At 52.4% G+C, this 22433-nt stretch overlaps 1 protein-coding gene across 1 annotated transcript in view; it reads left to right on the top strand.

Moving 5' to 3' along the window:
• Window positions 1–1384: 1384 nt before the first annotated feature.
• Window positions 1385–22433, top strand: part of LOC309561682 (microtubule-associated serine/threonine-protein kinase 2-like) — a gene marked incomplete at both ends in the record, with an annotated part of 177643 nt that continues 156594 nt past the window's right edge. Inside the window, 3 exons of the mRNA XM_082265670.1 lie at window positions 1385–1435; window positions 5040–5087; window positions 6622–6653. Of these exons, the coding sequence (XP_082121796.1) occupies window positions 1385–1435; window positions 5040–5087; window positions 6622–6653 (131 nt within the window). The remainder of the gene's footprint in view (window positions 1436–5039; window positions 5088–6621; window positions 6654–22433) is intronic.

Here is a 22433-nt window from a genome sequence, read left to right as displayed (position 1 = left end):
TCTGCACATCAGATGAACTCAAATGTCAGAGCAGAGATCACCCAAATACATCAATGAAATAACCATTTTACCTGCTGAGATCTGTTACTATGTTCATCGAGTTTTGTGGTCCAGGAACCCCGGCCAGACAGGATAGTGAGGTCCTGGACCTCTCTGCAGATATCACTGAACTTAGTCCAGGGCCCGCCCCCACCTTTGATTGGACAGTGAAGCAGGAGCACACAGATCACCTGATCCTTAGACCCCCCTCATTAGTAGAGTGAGGGGCAGGCAGGACCCTTCATTAGTACAGCGGAGAGGGAGGTTTGACCTTTCATTAGTAGGGGGGGGGGGGGGGGGGGTGAGTAGCTCTGACGTGAGGAAGCAAAGACCTGCCTCTACCAAGATGGCCGCCTCCACAAAGTGAGAGTGGGGAAAAGATCTGCTGCAGCCAGTCTATAGGCAGTACTGGAGTCAGAGGGGGGATGGGGCGGGGCCACTCGGTAACGGCTCTTGGTACTACATTGGGGGGCTCCGTGAATACTTTAGGATACTTAAACTCTGTTTTTTTGCGTATCAGCAGAAAACAGAAGTCAGCATCATAATACAAATATCAATATATAAAAGTAAGAGGGCTGCCTGCTAAAGCCTCACCCCTCCCCCCTCCGGTAATCATGTCCCCGTGTAGATGGAGCAGAGAGGATGGACTGAGTCTCTGGCCTGTATCTCCTCATCTCCATGCGGATGTAATTTCCTCCGGGTAAATCAGTTTTCAGTCAGCTCTTTGAGCCTGAACAGAGCGGGTGGAAGTCGGCTCAGTAGCAATCTATTAGATTTGTGGGCTTCATGAGAATGGAATTGCTGCAGTAATCTCATTAGCCAAATCTTTCTTCTCTTTGTGACGCTTCGTTAGAGTCTCGTCATTGTGTCCGAGGAGCAATATATGAGAATAACATGAGGATATACTCAGTGATTGTATGGAATGACATCACACCCTGTGTAGTGATCATTTGTCATATCATCTGTCACAATGAGTCCTAATGACCTCTAATTATCTGGACGAGCTGCTCTTTTTGTAAGATCAGTCTTTGCAGTGCAAAGTGTAACAAAGCATCAAATATGCTGGGTATAGTAGTAATTTCCTGATGGAGGAACCCTGGACCATGTTGGGTATAGTAGTAATTTCCTGAAGAGGGAGCCCAAACCATTCTTGGTGGTAGTAGTATGTTTTTTTAAGGGGGAACCTGGACCATCCATGATAGGTAGTAGTATTGTTCTGAAGGAAGAACCCGGACTATGCTGGGTATAGTATTAATGTCCTGAAGGAGGACCCTGGACCACACTGGGTATAGTAGCAATGTCCTGAAAGGGGTAGAAGAAATGTCCTAATGAAGTGGCCTGAACCATGGTTGGTGGTGGTAGTAGTGTTTTTAAGGGGGAGCTTGGACCATGCCAGGTAATAGTGTTGTTTTGAAGGGGTAACCAGGACCATGCTGGGTATAGTAGTAATGTCCTGAGGGAGGAACCCTGGACCACACTGGGTATAGTAGTAATGTCCTGAAGTCTCCCCAGGATAATCGGTCTAAATGAGTGTGTGGTGTTGGGATCGGGGACCAGGAGGGGTTGCACAGTGACAGGCCCATTCAGAGAGGTTGCACAGTAACGAGTTCTCTCGGAGGGGTGACCCTCTCCAGAGGGGTTGCACAGTGTCGGGTCCTGTGGGAGAGGTTGCACAGTGTCGGGTCCTCTGGGAGAGGTTGCACATTGACAGGTGCTCTGGGAGGGGCTTGCACAGTGACGGGTCCTCTGGGAGGGGGTTGCACAGTAACCGGTCCTCTGGGAGGGGGTTGCACAGTAACCGGTCCCCTGGGAGGGGTTGCACTGTGACGGGGCCTTCTGGGAGGGGGTTGCACATTGACGGGTCCTCTGGGAGGGGGGTTGCACAGTGACGGGTCCTCTGGGAGGGGGGGTTGCACAGTGACGGGTCCTCTGGGAGGGGGTTGCACAGTAACCGGTCCCCTGGGAGGGGGTTGCACTGTGACGGGGCCTTCTGGGAGGGGGTTGCACAGTGACGGGTAATCTGGGAGGGGGTTGCACAGTGACGGGTCCTCTGGGAGGGGGTTGCACAGTGACGGGTCCTCTGGGAGGGGGTTGCACAGTGACGGGTCCTCTGGGAGGGGGTTGCACAGTGACGGGTCCTCTGGGAGGGGGTTGCACAGTAACAGGGTCCCCTGGGAGGGGTTGCACAGTGACGGGTCCTCTGGGAGGGGGCTGCACAGTGACTGGTCCTCTGGGAGGGTTTGCACAGTGACAGGTCCTCTGGGAGGGGTTGCACAGTAACAGGGTCCCCTGGGAGGGGTTGCACAGTAACAGGGTCCCCTGGGAGGGGTTACACAGTGACTCTTGCTCTGCGAGGGGTTGCACAGTAACAGGGTCCTCTGGGAGGGGGTTGCACAGTGATGGGCCCTCTGGGAGGCGTTGCAGAAAGAAGGTTGCTCTGGGAGGGGTTGCACAGTGACACGGGTCCTCTGGGAGGGGTTGCACAGTGACGGGTCCTCTGGGGGAGGGGGGTCGCACAGTGCCGGGGTCCTCTGGGGGAGGGGGGTTGCACAGTGACGGGTCCCCTGGGAGGGGTTGCACAGTGACGGGTCCCCTGGGAGGGGTTGCACAGTGACAGGTCCCCTGGGAGGGGTTGCACAGTGACGGGTCCCCTGGGAGGGGTTGCACAGTGACGGGTCCCCTGGGAGGGGTTGCACAGTGACGGGTCCCCTGGGAGGGGTTGCACAGTGACGGGTCCCCTGGGAGGGGTTGCACAGTGACGGGTCCCCTGGGAGGGGTTGCACAGTGACGGGTCCCCTGGGAGGGGTTGCACAGTGACGGGTCCCCTGGGAGGGGTTGCACAGTGACGGGTCCCCGGGAGGGGCTGCACAGTGCTGGGGTCCTCGGGAGGGGTTGCACAGTGACTGGTCCTCTGGGAGGGGCTGCACAGTGCTGGGGTCCTCGGGAGGGGTTGCACAGTGACTGGTCCTCTGGGAGGGGTTACAGCCATTTCTTCTGATTTATGGATATGAAGTCTTCACAGATCTTTGTGTTTTATATGATTGTTGCTGGAGGTCATTGTAGCTTCTTGTTGCCACCAGTGGAAGGTCAGGGTTTGTGCTGGTCTATGACGGGTCAGGAAATCCGGGAGCTGTAAGCTGTAGGCAGGTCCCCGGTGTCCCCCTCTCCTGAGCTCAGTCTGGTCCCCGGTGTCCCCCTCTCCTGAGCTCAGTCTGGTCCCCCGGTGTCCCCCTCTCCTGAGCTCAGTCTGGTCCCCCGGTGTCCCCCTCTCCTGATCTCAGTCTGGTCCCCCGGTGTCCCCCTCTCCTGATCTCAGTCTGGTCCCCGGTGTCCCCCTCTCCTGAGCTCAGTCTGGTCCCCGGTGTCCCCCTCTCCTGAGCTCAGTCTGGTCCCCGGTGTCCCCCTCTCCTGATCTCAGTCTGGTCCCCCGGTGTCCCCCTCTCCTGATCTCAGTCTGGTCCCCCGGTGTCCCCCTCTCCTGAGCTCAGTCTGGTCCCCCGGTGTCCCCCTCTCCTGAGCTCAGTCTGGTCCCCCGGTGTCCCCCTCTCCTGAGCTCAGTCTGGTCCCCCGGTGTCCCCCTCTCCTGAGCTCAGTCTGGTCCCTGGTGTCCCCCTCTCCTGAGCTCAGTCTGGTCCCCGGTGTCCCCCTCTCCTGAGCTCAGTCTGGTCCCCGGTGTCCCCCTCTCCTGAGCTCAGTCTCGTCCCCTGTGTCCCCCTCTCCTGAGCTCAGTCTGGTCCCCCATGTCCCCCTCTCCTGAGCGCAGTCTGGTCCCCGGTGTCCCCCTCTCCTGAGCTCAGTCTGGTCCCCGGTGTCCCCCTCTCCTGAGCTCAGTCTGGTCCCCGGTGTCCCCCTCTCCTGAGCTCAGTCTGGTCCCCGGTGTCCCCCTCTCCTGAGCTCAGTCTGGTCCCCGGTGTCCCCCTCTCCTGAGCTCAGTCTGGTCCCCGGTGTCCCCCTCTCCTGAGTTCAGTCTGGTCCCCGGTGTCCCCCTCTCCTGAGCTCAGTCTGGTCCCCGGTGTCCCCCTCTCCTGAGCTCAGTCTGGTCCCCTGTGTCCCCCTCTCCTGAGCTCAGTCTGGTCCCCGGTGTCCCCCTCTCCTGAGCTCAGTCTGGTCCTCTGTGTCCCCCTCTCCTGAGCTCAGTCTGGTCCCCTGTGTCCCCCTCTCCTGAGCTCAGTCTGGTCCCCTGTGTCCCCCTCTCCTGAGCTCAGTCTGGTCCCCGGTGTCCCCCTCTCCTGAGCTCAGTCTGGTCCCCGGTGTCCCCCTCTCCTGAGCTCAGTCTGGTCCCCGGTGTCCCTCTCTCCTGAGCTCAGTCTGGTCCCCGGTGTCCCTCTCTCCTGAGCTCAGTCTGGTCCCCGGTGTCCCCCCTCTCCTGAGCTCAGTCTGGTCCCCGGTGTCCCCCTCTCCTGAGCTCAGTCTGGTCCCCTGTGTCCCCCTCTCCTGAGCTCAGTCTGGTCCTCTGTGTCCCCCTCTCCTGAGCTCAGTCTGGTCCTCTGTGTCCCCCTCTCCTGAGCTCAGTCTGGTCCCCGGTGTCCCCCCTCTCCTGAGCTCAGTCTGGTCCCCGGTGTCCCCCCTCTCCTGAGCTCAGTCTGGTCCCCGGTGTCTCCCTCTCCTGAGCTCAGTCTGGTCCCCGGTGTCCCTCTCTCCTGAGCTCAGTCTGGTCCCCGGTGTCCCCCCTCTCCTGAGCTCAGTCTGGTCCCCGGTGTCCCCCCTCTCCTGAGCTCAGTCTGCCCATTGCTATCCGGGGCCCTGTAATGGACCTCCATGCTGGCACAGTGGCTCTGAAGTCCGGCAGGGCCGGAGTTCTATTCAGCGTACAGCTGGTTCCGGACGTACAAACCAGGAATCTCCATCTGCTGTGCAATCCACAGACATGGAGGATCTACTGGATCCCGGCCATGAGGAGCGCCCATGATAATCAATGCCAATGTGTTGATGGGATTATAGCTGTGACCTGAACGCTAATCTGAGATTTCCTCCCCCTCCTCCCCTGGCACTGTGTGCAGAGGCAGCGGCCAAAGCAGACATGGGAGTCCGGGGACCGACACCTACAGGTCAGACATCGTGTCCTCCTCACCAAACCTTCCACCCTCCTCTCCATACAGGAAGCTGGAGTCTGTGTACATGTGGGGGGGGGGTCTTGGTGTCTGTGTACATGTGTGTGTGTGGGGAGGGGTATTGGTGTCTGTGTACATGTGTGGGGGGAGCATTGTGTGCTCATGGGACATTTATCTCTCTGTGTTCTATTTGTATAGAAATGGGTAGTGAGCCATAATGAGGGCCTCTAGTGGTGAGATTTATGAACTGCGTTCCCATTATGAGGGGTTCCCACCATCCCTGTGCTGAGTTCCCGGGGTCTGTACACCCGCTGTGCCCATTATGAGGGGTTCCCTCCATCCCTGTGCTGAGTTCCCGGGGTCTGTACACCCGCTGTGCCCATTATGAGGGGTTCCCTCCATCCCTGTGCTGAGTTCCCGGGTCTGTACACCCGCTGTGCCCATTATGAGGGGTTCCCACCATCCCTGTGCTGAGTTCCTGGGTCTGTACACCCGCTGTGCCCATTATGAGGAATTCCCACCATCCTTGTGCTGAGTTCCTGGGGTCTGTACACCCGCTGTGCCCATTATGAGGGGTTCCCTCCATCCCTGTGCTGAGTTCCCGGGGTCTGTACACCCGCTGTGCCCATTATGAGGGGTTCCCTCCATCCCTGTGCTGAGTTCCCGGGTCTGTACACCCGCTGTGCCCATTATGAGGGGTTCCCACCATCCCTGTGCTGAGTCCCCGGGTCTGTTCACCCGCTGTGCCCATTATGAGGGGTTCCCACCATCCCTGTGCTGAGTTCCTGGGTCTGTGCACCCGCTGTGCCCATTATGAGGGGTTCCCACCATCCCTGTGCTGAGTCCCCGGGTCTGTACACCCACTGTGCCCATTATGAGGGGTTCCCACCATCCCTGTGATGAGTTCCCGGGTCTGTACACCCGCTGTGCCCATTATGAGGGGTTCCCACCATCCCTGTGCTGAGTTCCTGGGTCTGTACACCCGCTGTGCCCATTATGAGGGGTTCCCCCCATCCCTGTGCTGAGTTCCTGGGTCTGTACACCCACTGTGCCCATTATGAGGGGTTCTCTCCATCCCTGTGCCGAGTTCCTGGGTCTGTACACCCACTGTGCCCATTATGAGGGGTTCCCACCATCCCTGTGCTGTATTTGGGGTCTATAATACATTTAGGAATTCGGGATATTTGACATGTAACTGAATTATTAGTTTAGTTTTGGGTGCTCTGGCACTTTAAATTGAAGTGTATGTTGCATTTCTGGGTAGACGTGCAGCCTGCCAATCAGAGGCCTCAGCTCATCTCCCCCAATAAGCTCCTCCCATCCTCTGGGATTTGTGTCCTCTGTTTTGTTTTGCCGTTTTCTTATCTTTTGGTCCAGACTGTGACCAGCGAATCTCAGTTGTGAATGGTGCCATCTACTGGTTGTATCGATAATTGTATCAGGGAGGGGATGGAGGAGCGGTTTGTCTTGTGAGTTTTCTCTCTGGTCTCTCACCGGCGAGCACTGACTCTGTCTTGTCTTTTTCTTCCAGAAGGAACTGAGTCTCCCCAGAAGAGGAAGCTTGTAAGTGAATTTCTTCTTATTCTCAGACTGCTGTGTGGAGTGTTTTGTCTTCCGATCGTTCTATAATGCCGATCGTTCTATACTGTCCATACACAGGACAATGATTGGAGAAGAAATATCTTTACAACATCCCTGGCCTGGCTCTGGTGGTGATTGGAAGGATCTAGGATTGTATTTTGGATGTCTACAGTCATGGCTAAAAGTATCGGCACCCCCACATGACGCACCCCCACATGACGCACCCCCACATGACGCACCCCCACATGACGCACCCCCACATGACGCGCCCCCACATGACGCGCCCCCACATGACGCGCCCCCACATGACGCGCCCCCACATGACGCGCCCCCACATGACGCGCCCCCACATGACGCACCCTCACATGACGCACCCCCACATGACGCACCCCCACATGACGCACCCCCACATGACGCACCCCCACATGACGCACCCCCTCATGACGCACCCCCTCATGACGCACCCCCTCATGACGCACCCCCACATGACGCACCGCCAGGAAATTGTTGCAATTACAATGTTTCCGCATTCTCATGTTTATTTCTTTGTATCGGTATGACCCCAAAATCTGACCCATTCCAGGCAAAACTCCGAAAGTGGACAAAATTATTGGCACCTTATCAATGCTGTAAGAAACAAATGAATTCCGAAGTTTGTGACGCTCATTTGTCACTTCTCATTAACCCCTTGAAGACCCCGAATTTTCTGTTACTTTTTATGTGAAAATCTTTTCTTTTTTTTTGCTGGAATCCCCAAACATTATATATTTTTTTTTTAAAGCAGAGGCCCTGGAGAATAAATTGGCGGGTTTTGCCTTTTTTTTTTTTATGTCACTCAGTATTTGCGTAGAGGCTTTTCAAATGCAAATTTTGGGAAAAAATATTTTTTAAAAAAAATTTTAATGCAAAAAGAAAATGCAACGCATAACCCAGTTTTTTTTGTAAATTATAAAAGATGTAACGCCAAGTAACTAGATACCAAACATGTCATGCTTTCCAAAAATGTAAAAAATGGTCCCTTCCCCCACCTATAACTGGTCCTAACAGTAAGGAGCACTGGAAGGGCAAACGCAGGGCAGAAAAGCCATGGAGTTTCCAGTCACAACTTACCAACCAGCCAGCGACCAATCAAGTTATCCCGTCTAACAATATGCACTAAAAACAAGGGGTTTATTTGCACATATTTGTAAATACATGCGTCAGCTGCAAAAAATGGCTAAAATTGCGCACAACAGCGACAAGTGGCGTGAGTTTTACTATCCGTAGGGAACCCTTTAAAAGCTTTTACAGGTCACCACTTTATATTTACGGAGATCGTCTGCTGTTAGAATTACTGCCCATGATCTGACATTCACGGTGATACCGCACGTGTGTGGGACGATTGCTGCTTGCGTGCGTGCAGGACTTATGCATGCATTCATCTTTGTGCACCGGGGAAGGGGGGGTCACTAACTTTTTTCTTTTTAAATATTCATTTATTTGTTTTTATTTTTATTATTGCTTTAATTTTTTTTTATCACTTTTATTGCTGTCACATGAAATATAAACATCCCTTGTGACAGTAATAGGAGTGACAGGTACTCTTTATGGAGGGATCGGGGGGAATGTGACAGTAATAGCAGTGACAGGTACTCTTTATGGAGGGATCAGGGAGGAATGTGACAGTAATAGGAGTGACAGGTACTCTTTATGGAGGGATCGGGGGGAATGTGACAGTAATAGGAGTGACAGGTACTCTTAATGGAGGGATAGGGGGGAATGTGACAGTAATAGGAGTGACAGGTACTCTTTATGGAGGGATCGGGGGGAATGTGACAGTAATAGGAGTGACAGGTACTCTTTATGGAGGGATCGGGGGGAATGTGACAGTAATAGGAGTGACAGGTACTCTTTATGGAGGGATCAGGGAGGAATGTGACAGTAATAGGCAGTGACAGGTACTCTTTATGGAGGGATCGGGGGGAATGTGACAGTAATAGGAGTGACAGGTACTCTTTATGGAGGGATCGGGGGGAATGTGACAGTAATAGGAGTGACAGGTACTCTTAATGGAGGGATAGGGGGGAATGTGACAGTAATAGGAGTGACAGGTACTCTTTATGGAGGGATCGGGGGGAATGTGACAGTAATAGGAGTGACAGGTACTCTTTATGGAGGGATCGGGGGGGAATGTGACAGTAATAGGAGTGACAGGTACTCTTTATGGAGGGATCGGGGGAATGTGACAGTAATAGGAGTGACAGGTACTCTTTATGGAGGGATCGGGGGGGAATGTGACAGTAATAGGAGTGACAGGTACTCTTTATGGAGGGATCGGGGGGAATGTGACAGTAATAGGCAGTGACAGGTACTCTTTATGGAGGGATCGGGGGGAATGTGACAGTAATAGGCAGTGACAGGTACTCTTTATGGAGGGATCGGGGGGAATGTGACAGTAATAGGAGTGACAGGTACTCTTTATGGAGGGATCGGGGAGGAATGTGACAGTAATAGGAGTGACAGGTACTCTTTATGGAGGGATCGGGGGGAATGTGACAGTAATAGCAGTGACAGGTACTCTTTATGGAGGGATCGGGGGGAATGTGACAGTAATAGGAGTGACAGGTACTCTTTATGGAGGGATCGGGGAGGAATGTGACAGTAATAGGAGTGACAGGTACTCTTTATGGAGGGATCGGGAGGAATGTGACAGTAATAGCAGTGACAGGTACTCTTTATGGAGGGATCGGGGGGAATGTGACAGTAATAGCAGTGACAGGTACTCTTTATGGAGGGATAGGGGGGAATGTGACAGTAATAGGCAGTGACAGGTACTCTTTATGGAGGGATCGGGGGGAATGTGACAGTAATAGGCAGTGACAGGTACTCTTTATGGAGGGATCAGGGAGGAATGTGACAGTAATAGGCAGTGACAGGTACTCTTTATGGAGGGATCGGGGGGAATGTGACAGTAATAGGCAGTGACAGGTACTCTTTATGGAGGGATCGGGGGGAATGTGACAGTAATAGGAGTAACAGGTACTCTTTATGGAGGGATCGGGAGGAATGTAACAGTAATAGGAGTGACAGGTACTCTTTATGGAGGGATCGGGGGGGAATGTGACAGTAATAGGAGTGACAGGTACTCTTTATGGAGGGATCGGGGGGGAATGTGACAGTAATAGGAGTGACAGGTACTCTTTATGGAGGGATCGGGGGAATGTGACAGTAATAGGAGTGACAGGTACTCTTTATGGAGGGATCGGGGGGAATGTGACAGTAATAGGAGTGACAGGTACTCTTTATGGAGGGATCGGGGGGAATGTGACAGTAATAGGCAGTGACAGGTACTCTTTATGGAGGGATCGGGGGGAATGTGACAGTAATAGGCAGTGACAGGTACTCTTTATGGAGGGATCGGGGGGAATGTGACAGTAATAGGAGTGACAGGTACTCTTTATGGAGGGATCGGGGAGGAATGTGACAGTAATAGGCAGTGACAGGTACTCTTTATGGAGGGATCGGGGAGGAATGTGACAGTAATAGGCAGTGACAGGTACTCTTTATGGAGGGATCGGGGGGAATGTGACAGTAATAGGAGTGACAGGTACTCTTTATGGAGGGATCGGGGGGAATGTGACAGTAATAGGCAGTGACAGGTACTCTTTATGGAGGGATCAGGGAGGAATGTGACAGTAATAGGCAGTGACAGGTACTCTTTATGGAGGGATCGGGGGGAATGTGACAGTAATAGGCAGTGACAGGTACTCTTTATGGAGGGATCGGGGGGAATGTGACAGTAATAGGAGTAACAGGTACTCTTTATGGAGGGATCGGGAGGAATGTAACAGTAATAGGAGTGACAGGTACTCTTTATGGAGGGATCGGGGGGGAATGTGACAGTAATAGGAGTGACAGGTACTCTTTATGGAGGGATCGGGGGGGAATGTGACAGTAATAGGAGTGACAGGTACTCTTTATGGAGGGATCGGGGGAATGTGACAGTAATAGGAGTGACAGGTACTCTTTATGGAGGGATCGGGGGGAATGTGACAGTAATAGGAGTGACAGGTACTCTTTATGGAGGGATCGGGGGGAATGTGACAGTAATAGGCAGTGACAGGTACTCTTTATGGAGGGATCGGGGGGAATGTGACAGTAATAGGCAGTGACAGGTACTCTTTATGGAGGGATCGGGGGGAATGTGACAGTAATAGGAGTGACAGGTACTCTTTATGGAGGGATCGGGGAGGAATGTGACAGTAATAGGCAGTGACAGGTACTCTTTATGGAGGGATCGGGGAGGAATGTGACAGTAATAGGCAGTGACAGGTACTCTTTATGGAGGGATCGGGAGGAATGTGACAGTAATAGGAGTGACAGGTACTCTTTATGGAGGGATCGGGGGGAATGTGACAGTAATAGGAGTGACAGGTACTCTTTATGGAGGGATCGGGGGGAATGTGACAGTAATAGGAGTGACAGGTACTCTTTATGGAGGGATCGGGAGGAATGTGACAGTAATAGGCAGTGACAGGTACTCTTTATGGAGGGATCGGGGAGGAATGTGACAGTAATAGGCAGTGACAGGTACTCTTTATGGAGGGATCGGGGGGAATGTGACAGTAATAGTAGTGACAGGTACTCTTTATGGAGGGATCGGGGGGGAATGTGACAGTAATAGGCAGTGACAGGTACTCTTTATGGAGGGATCGGGAGGAATGTGACAGTAATAGGCAGTGACAGGTACTCTTTATGGAGGGATCGGGGAGGAATGTGACAGTAATAGGCAGTGACAGGTACTCTTTATGGAGGGATCGGGGGGAATGTGACAGTAATAGTAGTGACAGGTACTCTTTATGGAGGGATCGGGGGGGAATGTGACAGTAATAGGAGTGACAGGTACTCTTTATGGAGGGATCGGGGAGGAATGTGACAGTAATAGCAGTGACAGGTACTCTTTATGGAGGGATCGGGGGGAATGTGACAGTAATAGGAGTGACAGGTACTCTTTATGGAGGGATCGGGGAGGAATGTGACAGTAATAGCAGTGACAGGTACTCTGTATGGAGGGATCGGGGGAATGTGATAGTAATAGGCAGTGACAGGTACTCTTTATGGAGGGATCGGGGGGAATGTGACAGTAATAGGAGTGACAGGTACTCTTTATGGAGGGATTGGGAGGAATGTGACAGTAATAGGAGTGACAGGTACTCTTTATGGAGGGATCGGGGGCAATGTGACAGTAATAGGAGTGACAGGTACTCTTTATGGAGGGATCGGGGGAATTTGACAGTAATAGGAGTGACAGGTACTCTTTATGGAGGGATCGGGGGGAATGTGACAGTAATAGCAGTGACAGGTACTCTTTATGGAGGGATCGGGGGGAATGTGACAGTAATAGGAGTGACAGGTACTCTTTATGGAGGGATCGGGGGGAATGTGACAGTAATAGGCAGTGACAGGTACTCTTTATGGAGGGATCGGGGGAATGTGACAGTAATAGGAGTGACAGGTACTCTTTATGGAGGGATCGGGGGGAATGTGACAGTAATAGCAGTGACAGGTACTCTTTATGGAGGGATTGGGAGGAATGTGACAGTAATAGGAGTGACAGGTACTCTTTATGGAGGGATCGGGGGGAATGTGACAGTAATAGGAGTGACAGGTACTCTTTATGGAGGGATCGGGGGGGAATGTGACAGTAATAGGCAGTGACAGGTACTCTTTATGGAGGGATCGGGGGGAATGTGACAGTAATAGCAGTGACAGGTACTCTTTATGGAGGGATCGGGGGGAATGTGACAGTAATAGAGTGACAGGTACTCTTTATGGAGGGATCGGGGGGAATGTGACAGTAATAGCAGTGACAGGTTCTCTTTATGGAGGGATCGGGGGGGGGGGATGTGACAGTAATAGGAGTGACAGGTACTCTTTATGGAGGGATCGGGGAGGAATGTGACAGTAATAGGAGTGACAGGTACTGTTTATGGAGGGATCGGGGGGAATGTGACAGTAATAGCAGTGACAGGTACTCTTTATGGAGGGATCGGGAGGAATGTGACAGTAATAGCAGTGACAGGTACTCTTTATGGAGGGATCGGGAGGAATGTGACAGTAATAGCAGTGACAGGTACTCTTTATGGAGGGATTGGGAGGAATGTGACAGTAATAGGAGTGACAGGTACTCTTTATGGAGGGATCGGGGGGAATGTGACAGTAATAGCAGTGACAGGTACTCTTTATGAAGGGATCGGGGGGAATGTGACAGTAATAGCAGTGACAGGTACTCTTTATGGAGGGATCGGGGAGGAATGTGACAGTAATAGGAGTGACAGGTACTCTTTATGGAGGGATCGGGGAGGAATGTGACAGTAATAGGAGTGACAGGTACTCTTTATGGAGGGATCGGGGGGAATGTGACAGTAATAGCAGTGACAGGTTCTCTTTATGGAGGGATCGGGGGGGGGATGTGACAGTAATAGGAGTGACAGGTACTCTTTATGGAGGGATCGGGGAGGAATGTGACAGTAATAGGAGTGACAGGTACTCTTTATGGAGGGATCGGGGAGGAATGTGACAGTAATAGGAGTGACAGGTACTCTTTATGGAGGGATCGGGGGGAATGTGACAGTAATAGCAGTGACAGGTTCTCTTTATGGAGGGATCGGGGGGGGGGGGGATGTGACAGTAATAGGAGTGACAGGTACTCTTTATGGAGGGATCGGGGGGAATGTGACAGTAATAGCAGTGACAGGTACTCTTTATGGAGGGATCGGGGGGGAATGTGACAGTAATAGGAGTGACAGGTACTCTTTATGGAGGGATCGGGGGGGAATGTGACAGTAATAGGAGTGACAGGTACTCTTTATGGAGGGATCGGGGGGAATGTGACAGTAATAGCAGTGACAGGTACTCTTTATGGAGGGATGGGGGGAATGTGACAGTAATAGGCAGTGACAGGTACTCTTTATGGAGGGATCGGGGGGAATGTGACAGTAATAGGCAGTGACAGGTACTCTTTATGGAGGGATCGGGAGGAATGTGACAGTAATAGCAGTGACAGGTACTCTTTATGGAGGGATCGGGGGGAATGTGACAGTAATAGCAGTGACAGGTATTCTTTATGGAGGGATCGGGGGGAATGTGACAGTAATAGGAGTGACAGGTACTCTTTATGGAGGGATCGGGGGAATGTGACAGTAATAGGAGTGACAGGTACTCTTTATGGAGGGATCGGGGAGGAATATGACAGTAATAGGAGTGACAGGTACTCTTTATGGAGGGATCGGGGGGAATGTGACAGTAATAGCAGTGACAGGTACTCTTTATGGAGGGATTGGGAGGAATGTGACAGTAATAGGAGTGACAGGTACTCTTTATGGAGGGATCGGGGGAATGTGACAGTAATAGCAGTGACAGGTACTCTTTATGGAGGGATCGGGGGAATGTGACAGTAATAGGAGTGACAGGTACTCTTTATGGAGGGATCGGGGAGGAATGTGACAGTAATAGCAGTGACAGGTACTCTTTATGGAGGGATCGGGTGGAATGTGACAGTAATAGGAGTGACAGGTACTCTTTATGGAGGGATCGGGGGAATTTGACAGTAATAGGAGTGACAGGTACTCTTTATGGAGGGATCGGGGGGGATGTGACAGTAATAGGAGTGACAGGTACTCTTTATGGAGGGATCGGGGGGATGTGACAGTAATAGGAGTGACAGGTACTCTTTATGGAGGGATCGGGGGGAATGTGACAGTAATAGCAGTGACAGGTACTCTTTATGGAGGGATCGGGGAGGAATATGACAGTAATAGGAGTGACAGGTACTCTTTATGGAGGGATCGGGGGGAATGTGACAGTAATAGGAGTGACAGGTACTCTTTATGGAGGGATCGGGGGAATGTGACAGTAATAGCAGTGACAGGTACTCTTTATGGAGGGATCGGGGGGAATGTGACAGTAATAGGAGTGACAGGTACTCTTTATGGAGGGATCGGGGGAATGTGACAGTAATAGAGTGACAGGTACTCTTTATGGAGGGATCGGGGGGAATGTGACAGTAATAGGAGTGACAGGTACTCTTTATGGAGGGATTGGGAGGAATGTGACAGTAATAGGAGTGACAGGTACTCTTTATGGAGGGATCGGGGGGGAATGTGACAGTAATAGGAGTGACAGGTACTCTTTATGGAGGGATCGGGGGGAATGTGACAGTAATAGCAGTGACAGGTTCTCTTTATGGAGGGATCGGGAGGAATGTGACAGTAATAGGAGTGACAGGTACTCTTTATGGAGGGATCGGGGGGAATGTGACAGTAATAGGCAGTGACAGGTACTCTTTATGGAGGGATCGGGAGGAATGTGACAGTAATAGTAGTGACAGGTACTCTTTATGGAGGGATCGGGGGGAATGTGACAGTAATAGTAGTGACAGGTACTCTTTATGGAGGGATCGGGGGGAATGTGACAGTAATAGGAGTGACAGGTACTCTTTATGGAGGGATCGGGGGGAATGTGACAGTAATAGCAGTGACAGGTACTCTTTATGGAGGGATCGGGGGGAATGTGACAGTAATAGGCAGTGACAGGTACTCTTTATGGAGGGATCGGGGGGAATGTGACAGTAATAGGAGTGACAGGTACTCTTAATGGAGGGATCGGGGGGAATGTGACAGTAATAGCAGTGACAGGTACTCTTTATGAAGGGATGGGGAGGAATGTGACAGTAATAGTAGTGACAGGTACTCTTTATGGAGGGATCGGGGGGAATGTGACAGTAATAGGCAGTGACAGGTACTCTTTATGGAGGGATCGGGGGGAATGTGACAGTAATAGCAGTGACAGATACTCTTTATGGAGGGATCGGGGGGAATGTGACAGTAATAGGCAGTGACAGGTACTCTTTATGGAGGGATCGGGGGGAATGTGACAGTAATAGGAGTGACAGGTACTCTTTATGGAGGGATGGGGGGAATGTGACAGTAATAGGCAGTGACAGGTACTCTTTATGGAGGGATCGGGGGGAATGTGACAGTAATAGGAGTGACAGGTACTCTTTATGGAGGGATCGGGGGGAATGTGACAGTAATAGCAGTGACAGGTACTCTTTATGGAGGGATCGGGGGGAATGTGACAGTAATAGGAGTGACAGGTTCTCTTTATGGAGGGATCGGGGGGGGGGGATGTGACAGTAATAGGAGTGACAGGTACTCTTTATGGAGGGATCGGGGGGAATGTGACAGTAATAGGCAGTGACAGGTACTCTTTATGGAGGGATCGGGAGGAATGTGACAGTAATAGTAGTGACAGGTACTCTTTATGGAGGGATCGGGGGGAATGTGACAGTAATAGTAGTGACAGGTACTCTTTATGGAGGGATCGGGGGGAATGTGACAGTAATAGGAGTGACAGGTACTCTTTATGGAGGGATCGGGGGGAATGTGACAGTAATAGCAGTGACAGGTACTCTTTATGGAGGGATCGGGGGGAATGTGACAGTAATAGGAGTGACAGGTACTCTTTATGGAGGGATCGGGGAGGAATATGACAGTAATAGGAGTGACAGGTACTCTTTATGGAGGGATCGGGGGGAATGTGACAGTAATAGCAGTGACAGGTACTCTTTATGGAGGGATTGGGAGGAATGTGACAGTAATAGGAGTGACAGGTACTCTTTATGGAGGGATCGGGGGAATGTGACAGTAATAGCAGTGACAGGTACTCTTTATGGAGGGATCGGGGGAATGTGACAGTAATAGCAGTGACAGGTACTCTTTATGGAGGGATCGGGGGGAATGTGACAGTAATAGGCAGTGACAGGTACTCTTTATGGAGGGATCGGGGGGAATGTGACAGTAATAGGCAGTGACAGGTACTCTTTATGGAGGGATCGGGGGGAATGTGACAGTAATAGGAGTGACAGGTACTCTTTATGGAGGGATGGGGGGAATGTGACAGTAATAGGCAGTGACAGGTACTCTTTATGGAGGGATCGGGGGGAATGTGACAGTAATAGGCAGTGACAGGTACTCTTTATGGAGGGATGGGGGGAATGTGACAGTAATAGGCAGTGACAGGTACTCTTTATGGAGGGATCGGGGGGAATGTGACAGTAATAGGCAGTGACAGGTACTCTTTATGGAGGGATCGGGAGGAATGTGACAGTAATAGCAGTGACAGGTACTCTTTATGGAGGGATCGGGGGGAATGTGACAGTAATAGGAGTGACAGGTACTCTTTATGGAGGGATCGGGGGGAATGTGACAGTAATAGCAGTGACAGGTACTCTTTATGGAGGGATCGGGGGGAATGTGACAGTAATAGGAGTGACAGGTACTCTTTATGGAGGGATCGGGGGAATGTGACAGTAATAGGAGTGACAGGTACTCTTTATGGAGGGATCGGGGAGGAATATGACAGTAATAGGAGTGACAGGTACTCTTTATGGAGGGATCGGGGGGAATGTGACAGTAATAGCAGTGACAGGTACTCTTTATGGAGGGATTGGGAGGAATGTGACAGTAATAGGAGTGACAGGTACTCTTTATGGAGGGATCGGGGGAATGTGACAGTAATAGCAGTGACAGGTACTCTTTATGGAGGGATCGGGGGAATGTGACAGTAATAGGAGTGACAGGTACTCTTTATGGAGGGATCGGGGAGGAATGTGACAGTAATAGGAGTGACAGGTACTCTTTATGGAGGGATCGGGGGAATTTGACAGTAATAGGAGTGACAGGTACTCTTTATGGAGGGATCGGGGGGGGGGGGGGATGTGACAGTAATAGGAGTGACAGGTACTCTTTATGGAGGGATCGGGGGGAATGTGACAGTAATAGCAGTGACAGGTACTCTTTATGGAGGGATCGGGGGAATGTGACAGTAATAGCAGTGACAGGTACTCTTTATGGAGGGATCGGGGGGAATGTGACAGTAATAGGAGTGACAGGTACTCTTTATGGAGGGATCGGGGGGAATGTGACAGTAATAGCAGTGACAGGTACTCTTTATGGAGGGATCGGGGAGGAATATGACAGTAATAGGAGTGACAGGTACTCTTTATGGAGGGATCGGGGGGAATGTGACAGTAATAGGAGTGACAGGTACTCTTTATGGAGGGATCGGGGGAATGTGACAGTAATAGAGTGACAGGTACTCTTTATGGAGGGATCGGGGGGAATGTGACAGTAATAGGAGTGACAGGTACTCTTTATGGAGGGATTGGGAGGAATGTGACAGTAATAGGAGTGACAGGTACTCTTTATGGAGGGATCGGGGGGAATGTGACAGTAATAGTAGTGACAGGTACTCTTTATGGAGGGATCGGGGGGAATGTGACAGTAATAGGAGTGACAGGTACTCTTTATGGAGGGATCGGGGGGAATGTGACAGTAATAGCAGTGACAGGTACTCTTTATGGAGGGATCGGGGGGAATGTGACAGTAATAGGCAGTGACAGGTACTCTTTATGGAGGGATCGGGGGGAATGTGACAGTAATAGGAGTGACAGGTACTCTTTATGGAGGGATCGGGGGGAATGTGACAGTAATAGCAGTGACAGGTACTCTTTATGAAGGGATGGGGAGGAATGTGACAGTAATAGTAGTGACAGGTACTCTTTATGGAGGGATCGGGGGAATGTGACAGTAATAGGAGTGACAGGTACTCTTTATGGAGGGATCGGGGGGAATGTGACAGTAATAGGAGTGACAGGTACTCTTTATGGAGGGATCGGGGGGAATGTGACAGTAATAGCAGTGACAGATACTCTTTATGGAGGGATCGGGGGGAATGTGACAGTAATAGGCAGTGACAGGTACTCTTTATGGAGGGATCGGGGGGAATGTGACAGTAATAGGAGTGACAGGTACTCTTTATGGAGGGATGGGGGGAATGTGACAGTAATAGGCAGTGACAGGTACTCTTTATGGAGGGATCGGGGGGAATGTGACAGTAATAGGAGTGACAGGTACTCTTTATGGAGGGATCGGGGGGAATGTGACAGTAATAGCAGTGACAGGTACTCTTTATGGAGGGATCGGGGGGAATGTGACAGTAATAGGAGTGACAGGTACTCTTTATGGAGGGATCGGGGGGGAATGTGACAGTAATAGGCAGTGACAGGTACTCTTTATGGAGGGATCGGGGGGAATGTGACAGTAATAGGCAGTGACAGGTACTCTTTATGGAGGGATCGGGGGGGAATGTGACAGTAATAGGAGTGACAGGTACTCTTTATGGAGGGATCGGGGGGAATGTGACAGTAATAGCAGTGACAGGTACTCTTTATGGAGGGATCGGGGGGGAATGTGACAGTAATAGGAGTGACAGGTACTCTTTATGGAGGGATCGGGAGGAATGTGACAGTAATAGCAGTGACAGGTACTCTTTATGGAGGGATCGGGGGGGGAATGTGACAGTAATAGGAGTGACAGGTACTCTTTATGGAGGGATCAGGGGGAATGTGACAGTAATAGCAGTGACAGGTACTCTTTATGGAGGGATCGGGGGGGATGTGACAGTAATAGGCAGTGACAGGTACTGTTTATGGAGGGATCGGGGGAATGTGACAGTAATAGGAGTGACAGGTACTCTTTATGGAAGGATCGGGGGGGGGGGTGTCTGTGTGTGCCATACGACACATAGAGAAGAGGAGGAGCAACGAAGACGTCTGAGGATTGGAGGAGAAAAATGGTGGAAAAGCACGGGCAATCTCAGGGGTTACAAGTCCATATCCAGAGATTCTAAAGTAGTTGTAAATGCAGACGGCGCACTCTATGAACTAAGATGAAAAGCCTTCTGTGTGTAGCAGCCCCGCCCCCCCCCCCCATACTTAACTGAGCCCCCTCTCCATCAAGTTTTCAGGAGTGTGTCATCTGTCTGAGACTCTCCCTCCTGATCTTGGTGTAGAAGGCAGCGTGGCGCCATTCGCTGCAGCTGCTCTTAGTCAATCGAATTGAGCCAATCAGGAGAGAGAGGGGGCGGGAGCTGGCCGCAGCCTCGTTTCTGAATGGACACAGGGAGTTTTGGCTTGGGTGCCCCCATAGTAAGCTGCTGGTTGTGAGGGCACTCAACAGGAAGGAGGGGCTAGGATCTGCCAGGACGGAGGAGTACACCCCGTGGCACTGGAGCTGATCTGCCGGGACGGAGGCGTACACCCGTGGCACTGGAGCTGATCTGCCGGGACGGAGGTGTACACCCCGTGGCACTGGAGCTGATCTGCCGGGACGGAAGCGTACACCCCGTGGCACTGGAGGTGATCTACCAGGACGGAGGCGTACACCCCGTGGCACTGGAGCTGAACTGCCGGGACGGAAGCATACACCCCGTGGCACTGGAGCTGATCTGCCGGGACGGAAGCGTACACCCCGTGGCACTGGAGCTGATCTGCCGGGACGGAGGCGTACACCCCGTGGCACTGGAGCTGATCTGCCGGGACGGAAGCGTACACCCCGTGGCACTGGAGCTGATCTGCCGGGACGGAGGTGTACACCTCGTGGCACTGGAGCTGATCTGCCGGGACGGAGGCGTACACCTCGTGGCACTGGAGCTGATCTGCCGGGACGGAGGCGTACACCCCGTGGCACTGGAGCTGATCTGCCGGGACGGAAGCGTACACCCCGTGGCACTGGAGCTGATCTGCCGGGACGGAGGCGTACACCCCGTGGCACTGGAGCTGATCTGCCGGGACGAAAGCGTACACCCCGTGGCACTGGAGCTGATCTGCTGGGACGGAGGCGTACACCCCGTGGCACTGGAGCTGATCTGCCGGGATGGAGGCGTACACCCCGTGGCACTGGAGCTGATCTGCCGGGATGGAGGCGTACACCCCGTGGCACTGGAGCTGATCTGCTGGGACGGAGGTGTACACCCCGTGGCACTGGAGCTGATCTGCCGGGACGGAGGAGTACACCCCGTGGCACTGGAGCTGATCTGCTGGGACGGAGGTGTACACCCCGTGGCACTGGAGCTGATCTGCCGGGACGGAGGCGTACATCCCGTGGCACTGGACACTGGAGCTGATCTCCCGGGACGGAGGCATACACCCCGTGGCACTGGAGCTGATCTGCCGGGATGGAGGCGTACACCCCGTGGCACTGGAGCTGATCTGCTGGGACGGAGGTGTACACCCCGTGGCACTGGAGCTGATCTGCCGGGACGGAGGCGTACACCCCGTGGCACTGGAGCTGATCTCCCGGGACGGAGGCGTACACCCCGTGGCACTGGAGCTGATCTGCCGGGACGGAGGTGTACACCCGTGGCACTGGAGCTGATCTGCCGGGACGGAGGCGTACACCCCGTGGCACTGGAGCTGATCTACCAAAACGTGGACTAAAGAGAAAAATTCATCAAAAAGTTTGCCAAAACCTACCTGAGGAAGCCAACATCCTTGTGAGAGACGCGCTGCGGACAGACATAACAAAATTACATATTTTTGGTAAAGCCGGTTATTCTGTTTTCTGAAAAAGAAATGGTGTTTAACCGCTTCACGACCGCGCTACAGATGAATGATGGCTACAGCGTGGTCTCACTTTTCCAGGAGGTCGTCGTATGACGTGCTCGTGCTTCCTGCGCGCCCCATGTGGAACGCATCAGCAGTGATCTGTGTGCTTCGGACACAGATGATCACAAATAGGGGTAAAGAGCCAATTATGGCAGCTCTTTACCATATGATCATCTGTGTCCAATCACAGCTGCTCACAGTGTAAACAGGAATTGCTGGTTATCGGCAATCCTCTCCTGTAGACAGCGAGCGGGGAGAACGGATAACCGGCAAATCCACACGGGACATCTACATTGATGATCAAGGCACAGATTATCAGTGTCCTGATTATCAGCGCAGCCTCATCATCACACATCAGCGCAGCCTCATCCCCACACATCAGCGCAGCCTCATCCCCACACATCAGCGCAGCCTCATCATCGCACATCAGCGCAGCCTCATCCTCGCACATCAGCGCAGCCTCATCCCCGCACATCAGTGCAGTCTCATCCTCCCACATCAGTGCAGTCTCATCCTCCCACATCAGCGCAGCCTCATCCCCGCACATCAGCGCAGCCTCATCCTCGCACATCAGCGCAGCCTCATCCCCGCACATCAGCGCAGCCTCATCCCCGCACATCAGCGCAGCCTCATCCCCGCACATCAGCGCAGCCTCATCCTCGCACATCAGCGCAGCCTCATCCTCGCACATCAGCGCAGCCTCATCCCCGCACATCAGCGCAGCCTCATCCCCGCACATCAGCGCAGCCTCATCCCCGCACATCAGCGCAGCCTCATCCCCGCACATCAGCGCAGCCTCATCCCCGCACATCAGCGCAGCCTCATCCCCGCACATCAGCGCAGCCTCATCCCCGCACATCAGCGCAGCCTCCTCCTCGCACACCAGCGCAGCCTCATCCTCGCACATCAGCGCAGCCTCATCCTCGCACATCAGCGCAGCCTCGTCCTCGCACATCAGCGCAGCCTCATCCTCGCACATCAGCGCAGCCTCATCCTCGCACTTTAATGCAGCCTCATCAGCGCCCATAATAAAGAAGAAAAATGTAATTACACAATTTTTGGGCTTTTTTCATTTGTTTAGCAAAAAAACCCCAGTGGTGAATAAATAAAACCAAAAGAAAGCTCTATTTGTCTCAAAAGAATGATAAAATTTTAGTTTGGGTACAGTGTTGCATGACTGTGCAATTGCAATTCAAAGTGTGACAGTGTTGAAAGCTGAAAATTGGCCGGGGGGGGCGGAGTTCCCGGTAGGGTGGTGGAGGTTCACTGAAGTT

Source organism: Pelophylax lessonae (assembly GCF_965119305.1).
Source record: "Pelophylax lessonae genome assembly, chromosome: 8".
Taxonomy (NCBI): domain Eukaryota; kingdom Metazoa; phylum Chordata; class Amphibia; order Anura; family Ranidae; genus Pelophylax; species Pelophylax lessonae.
This window is presented reverse-complemented; position numbering and strand designations above follow the sequence as displayed.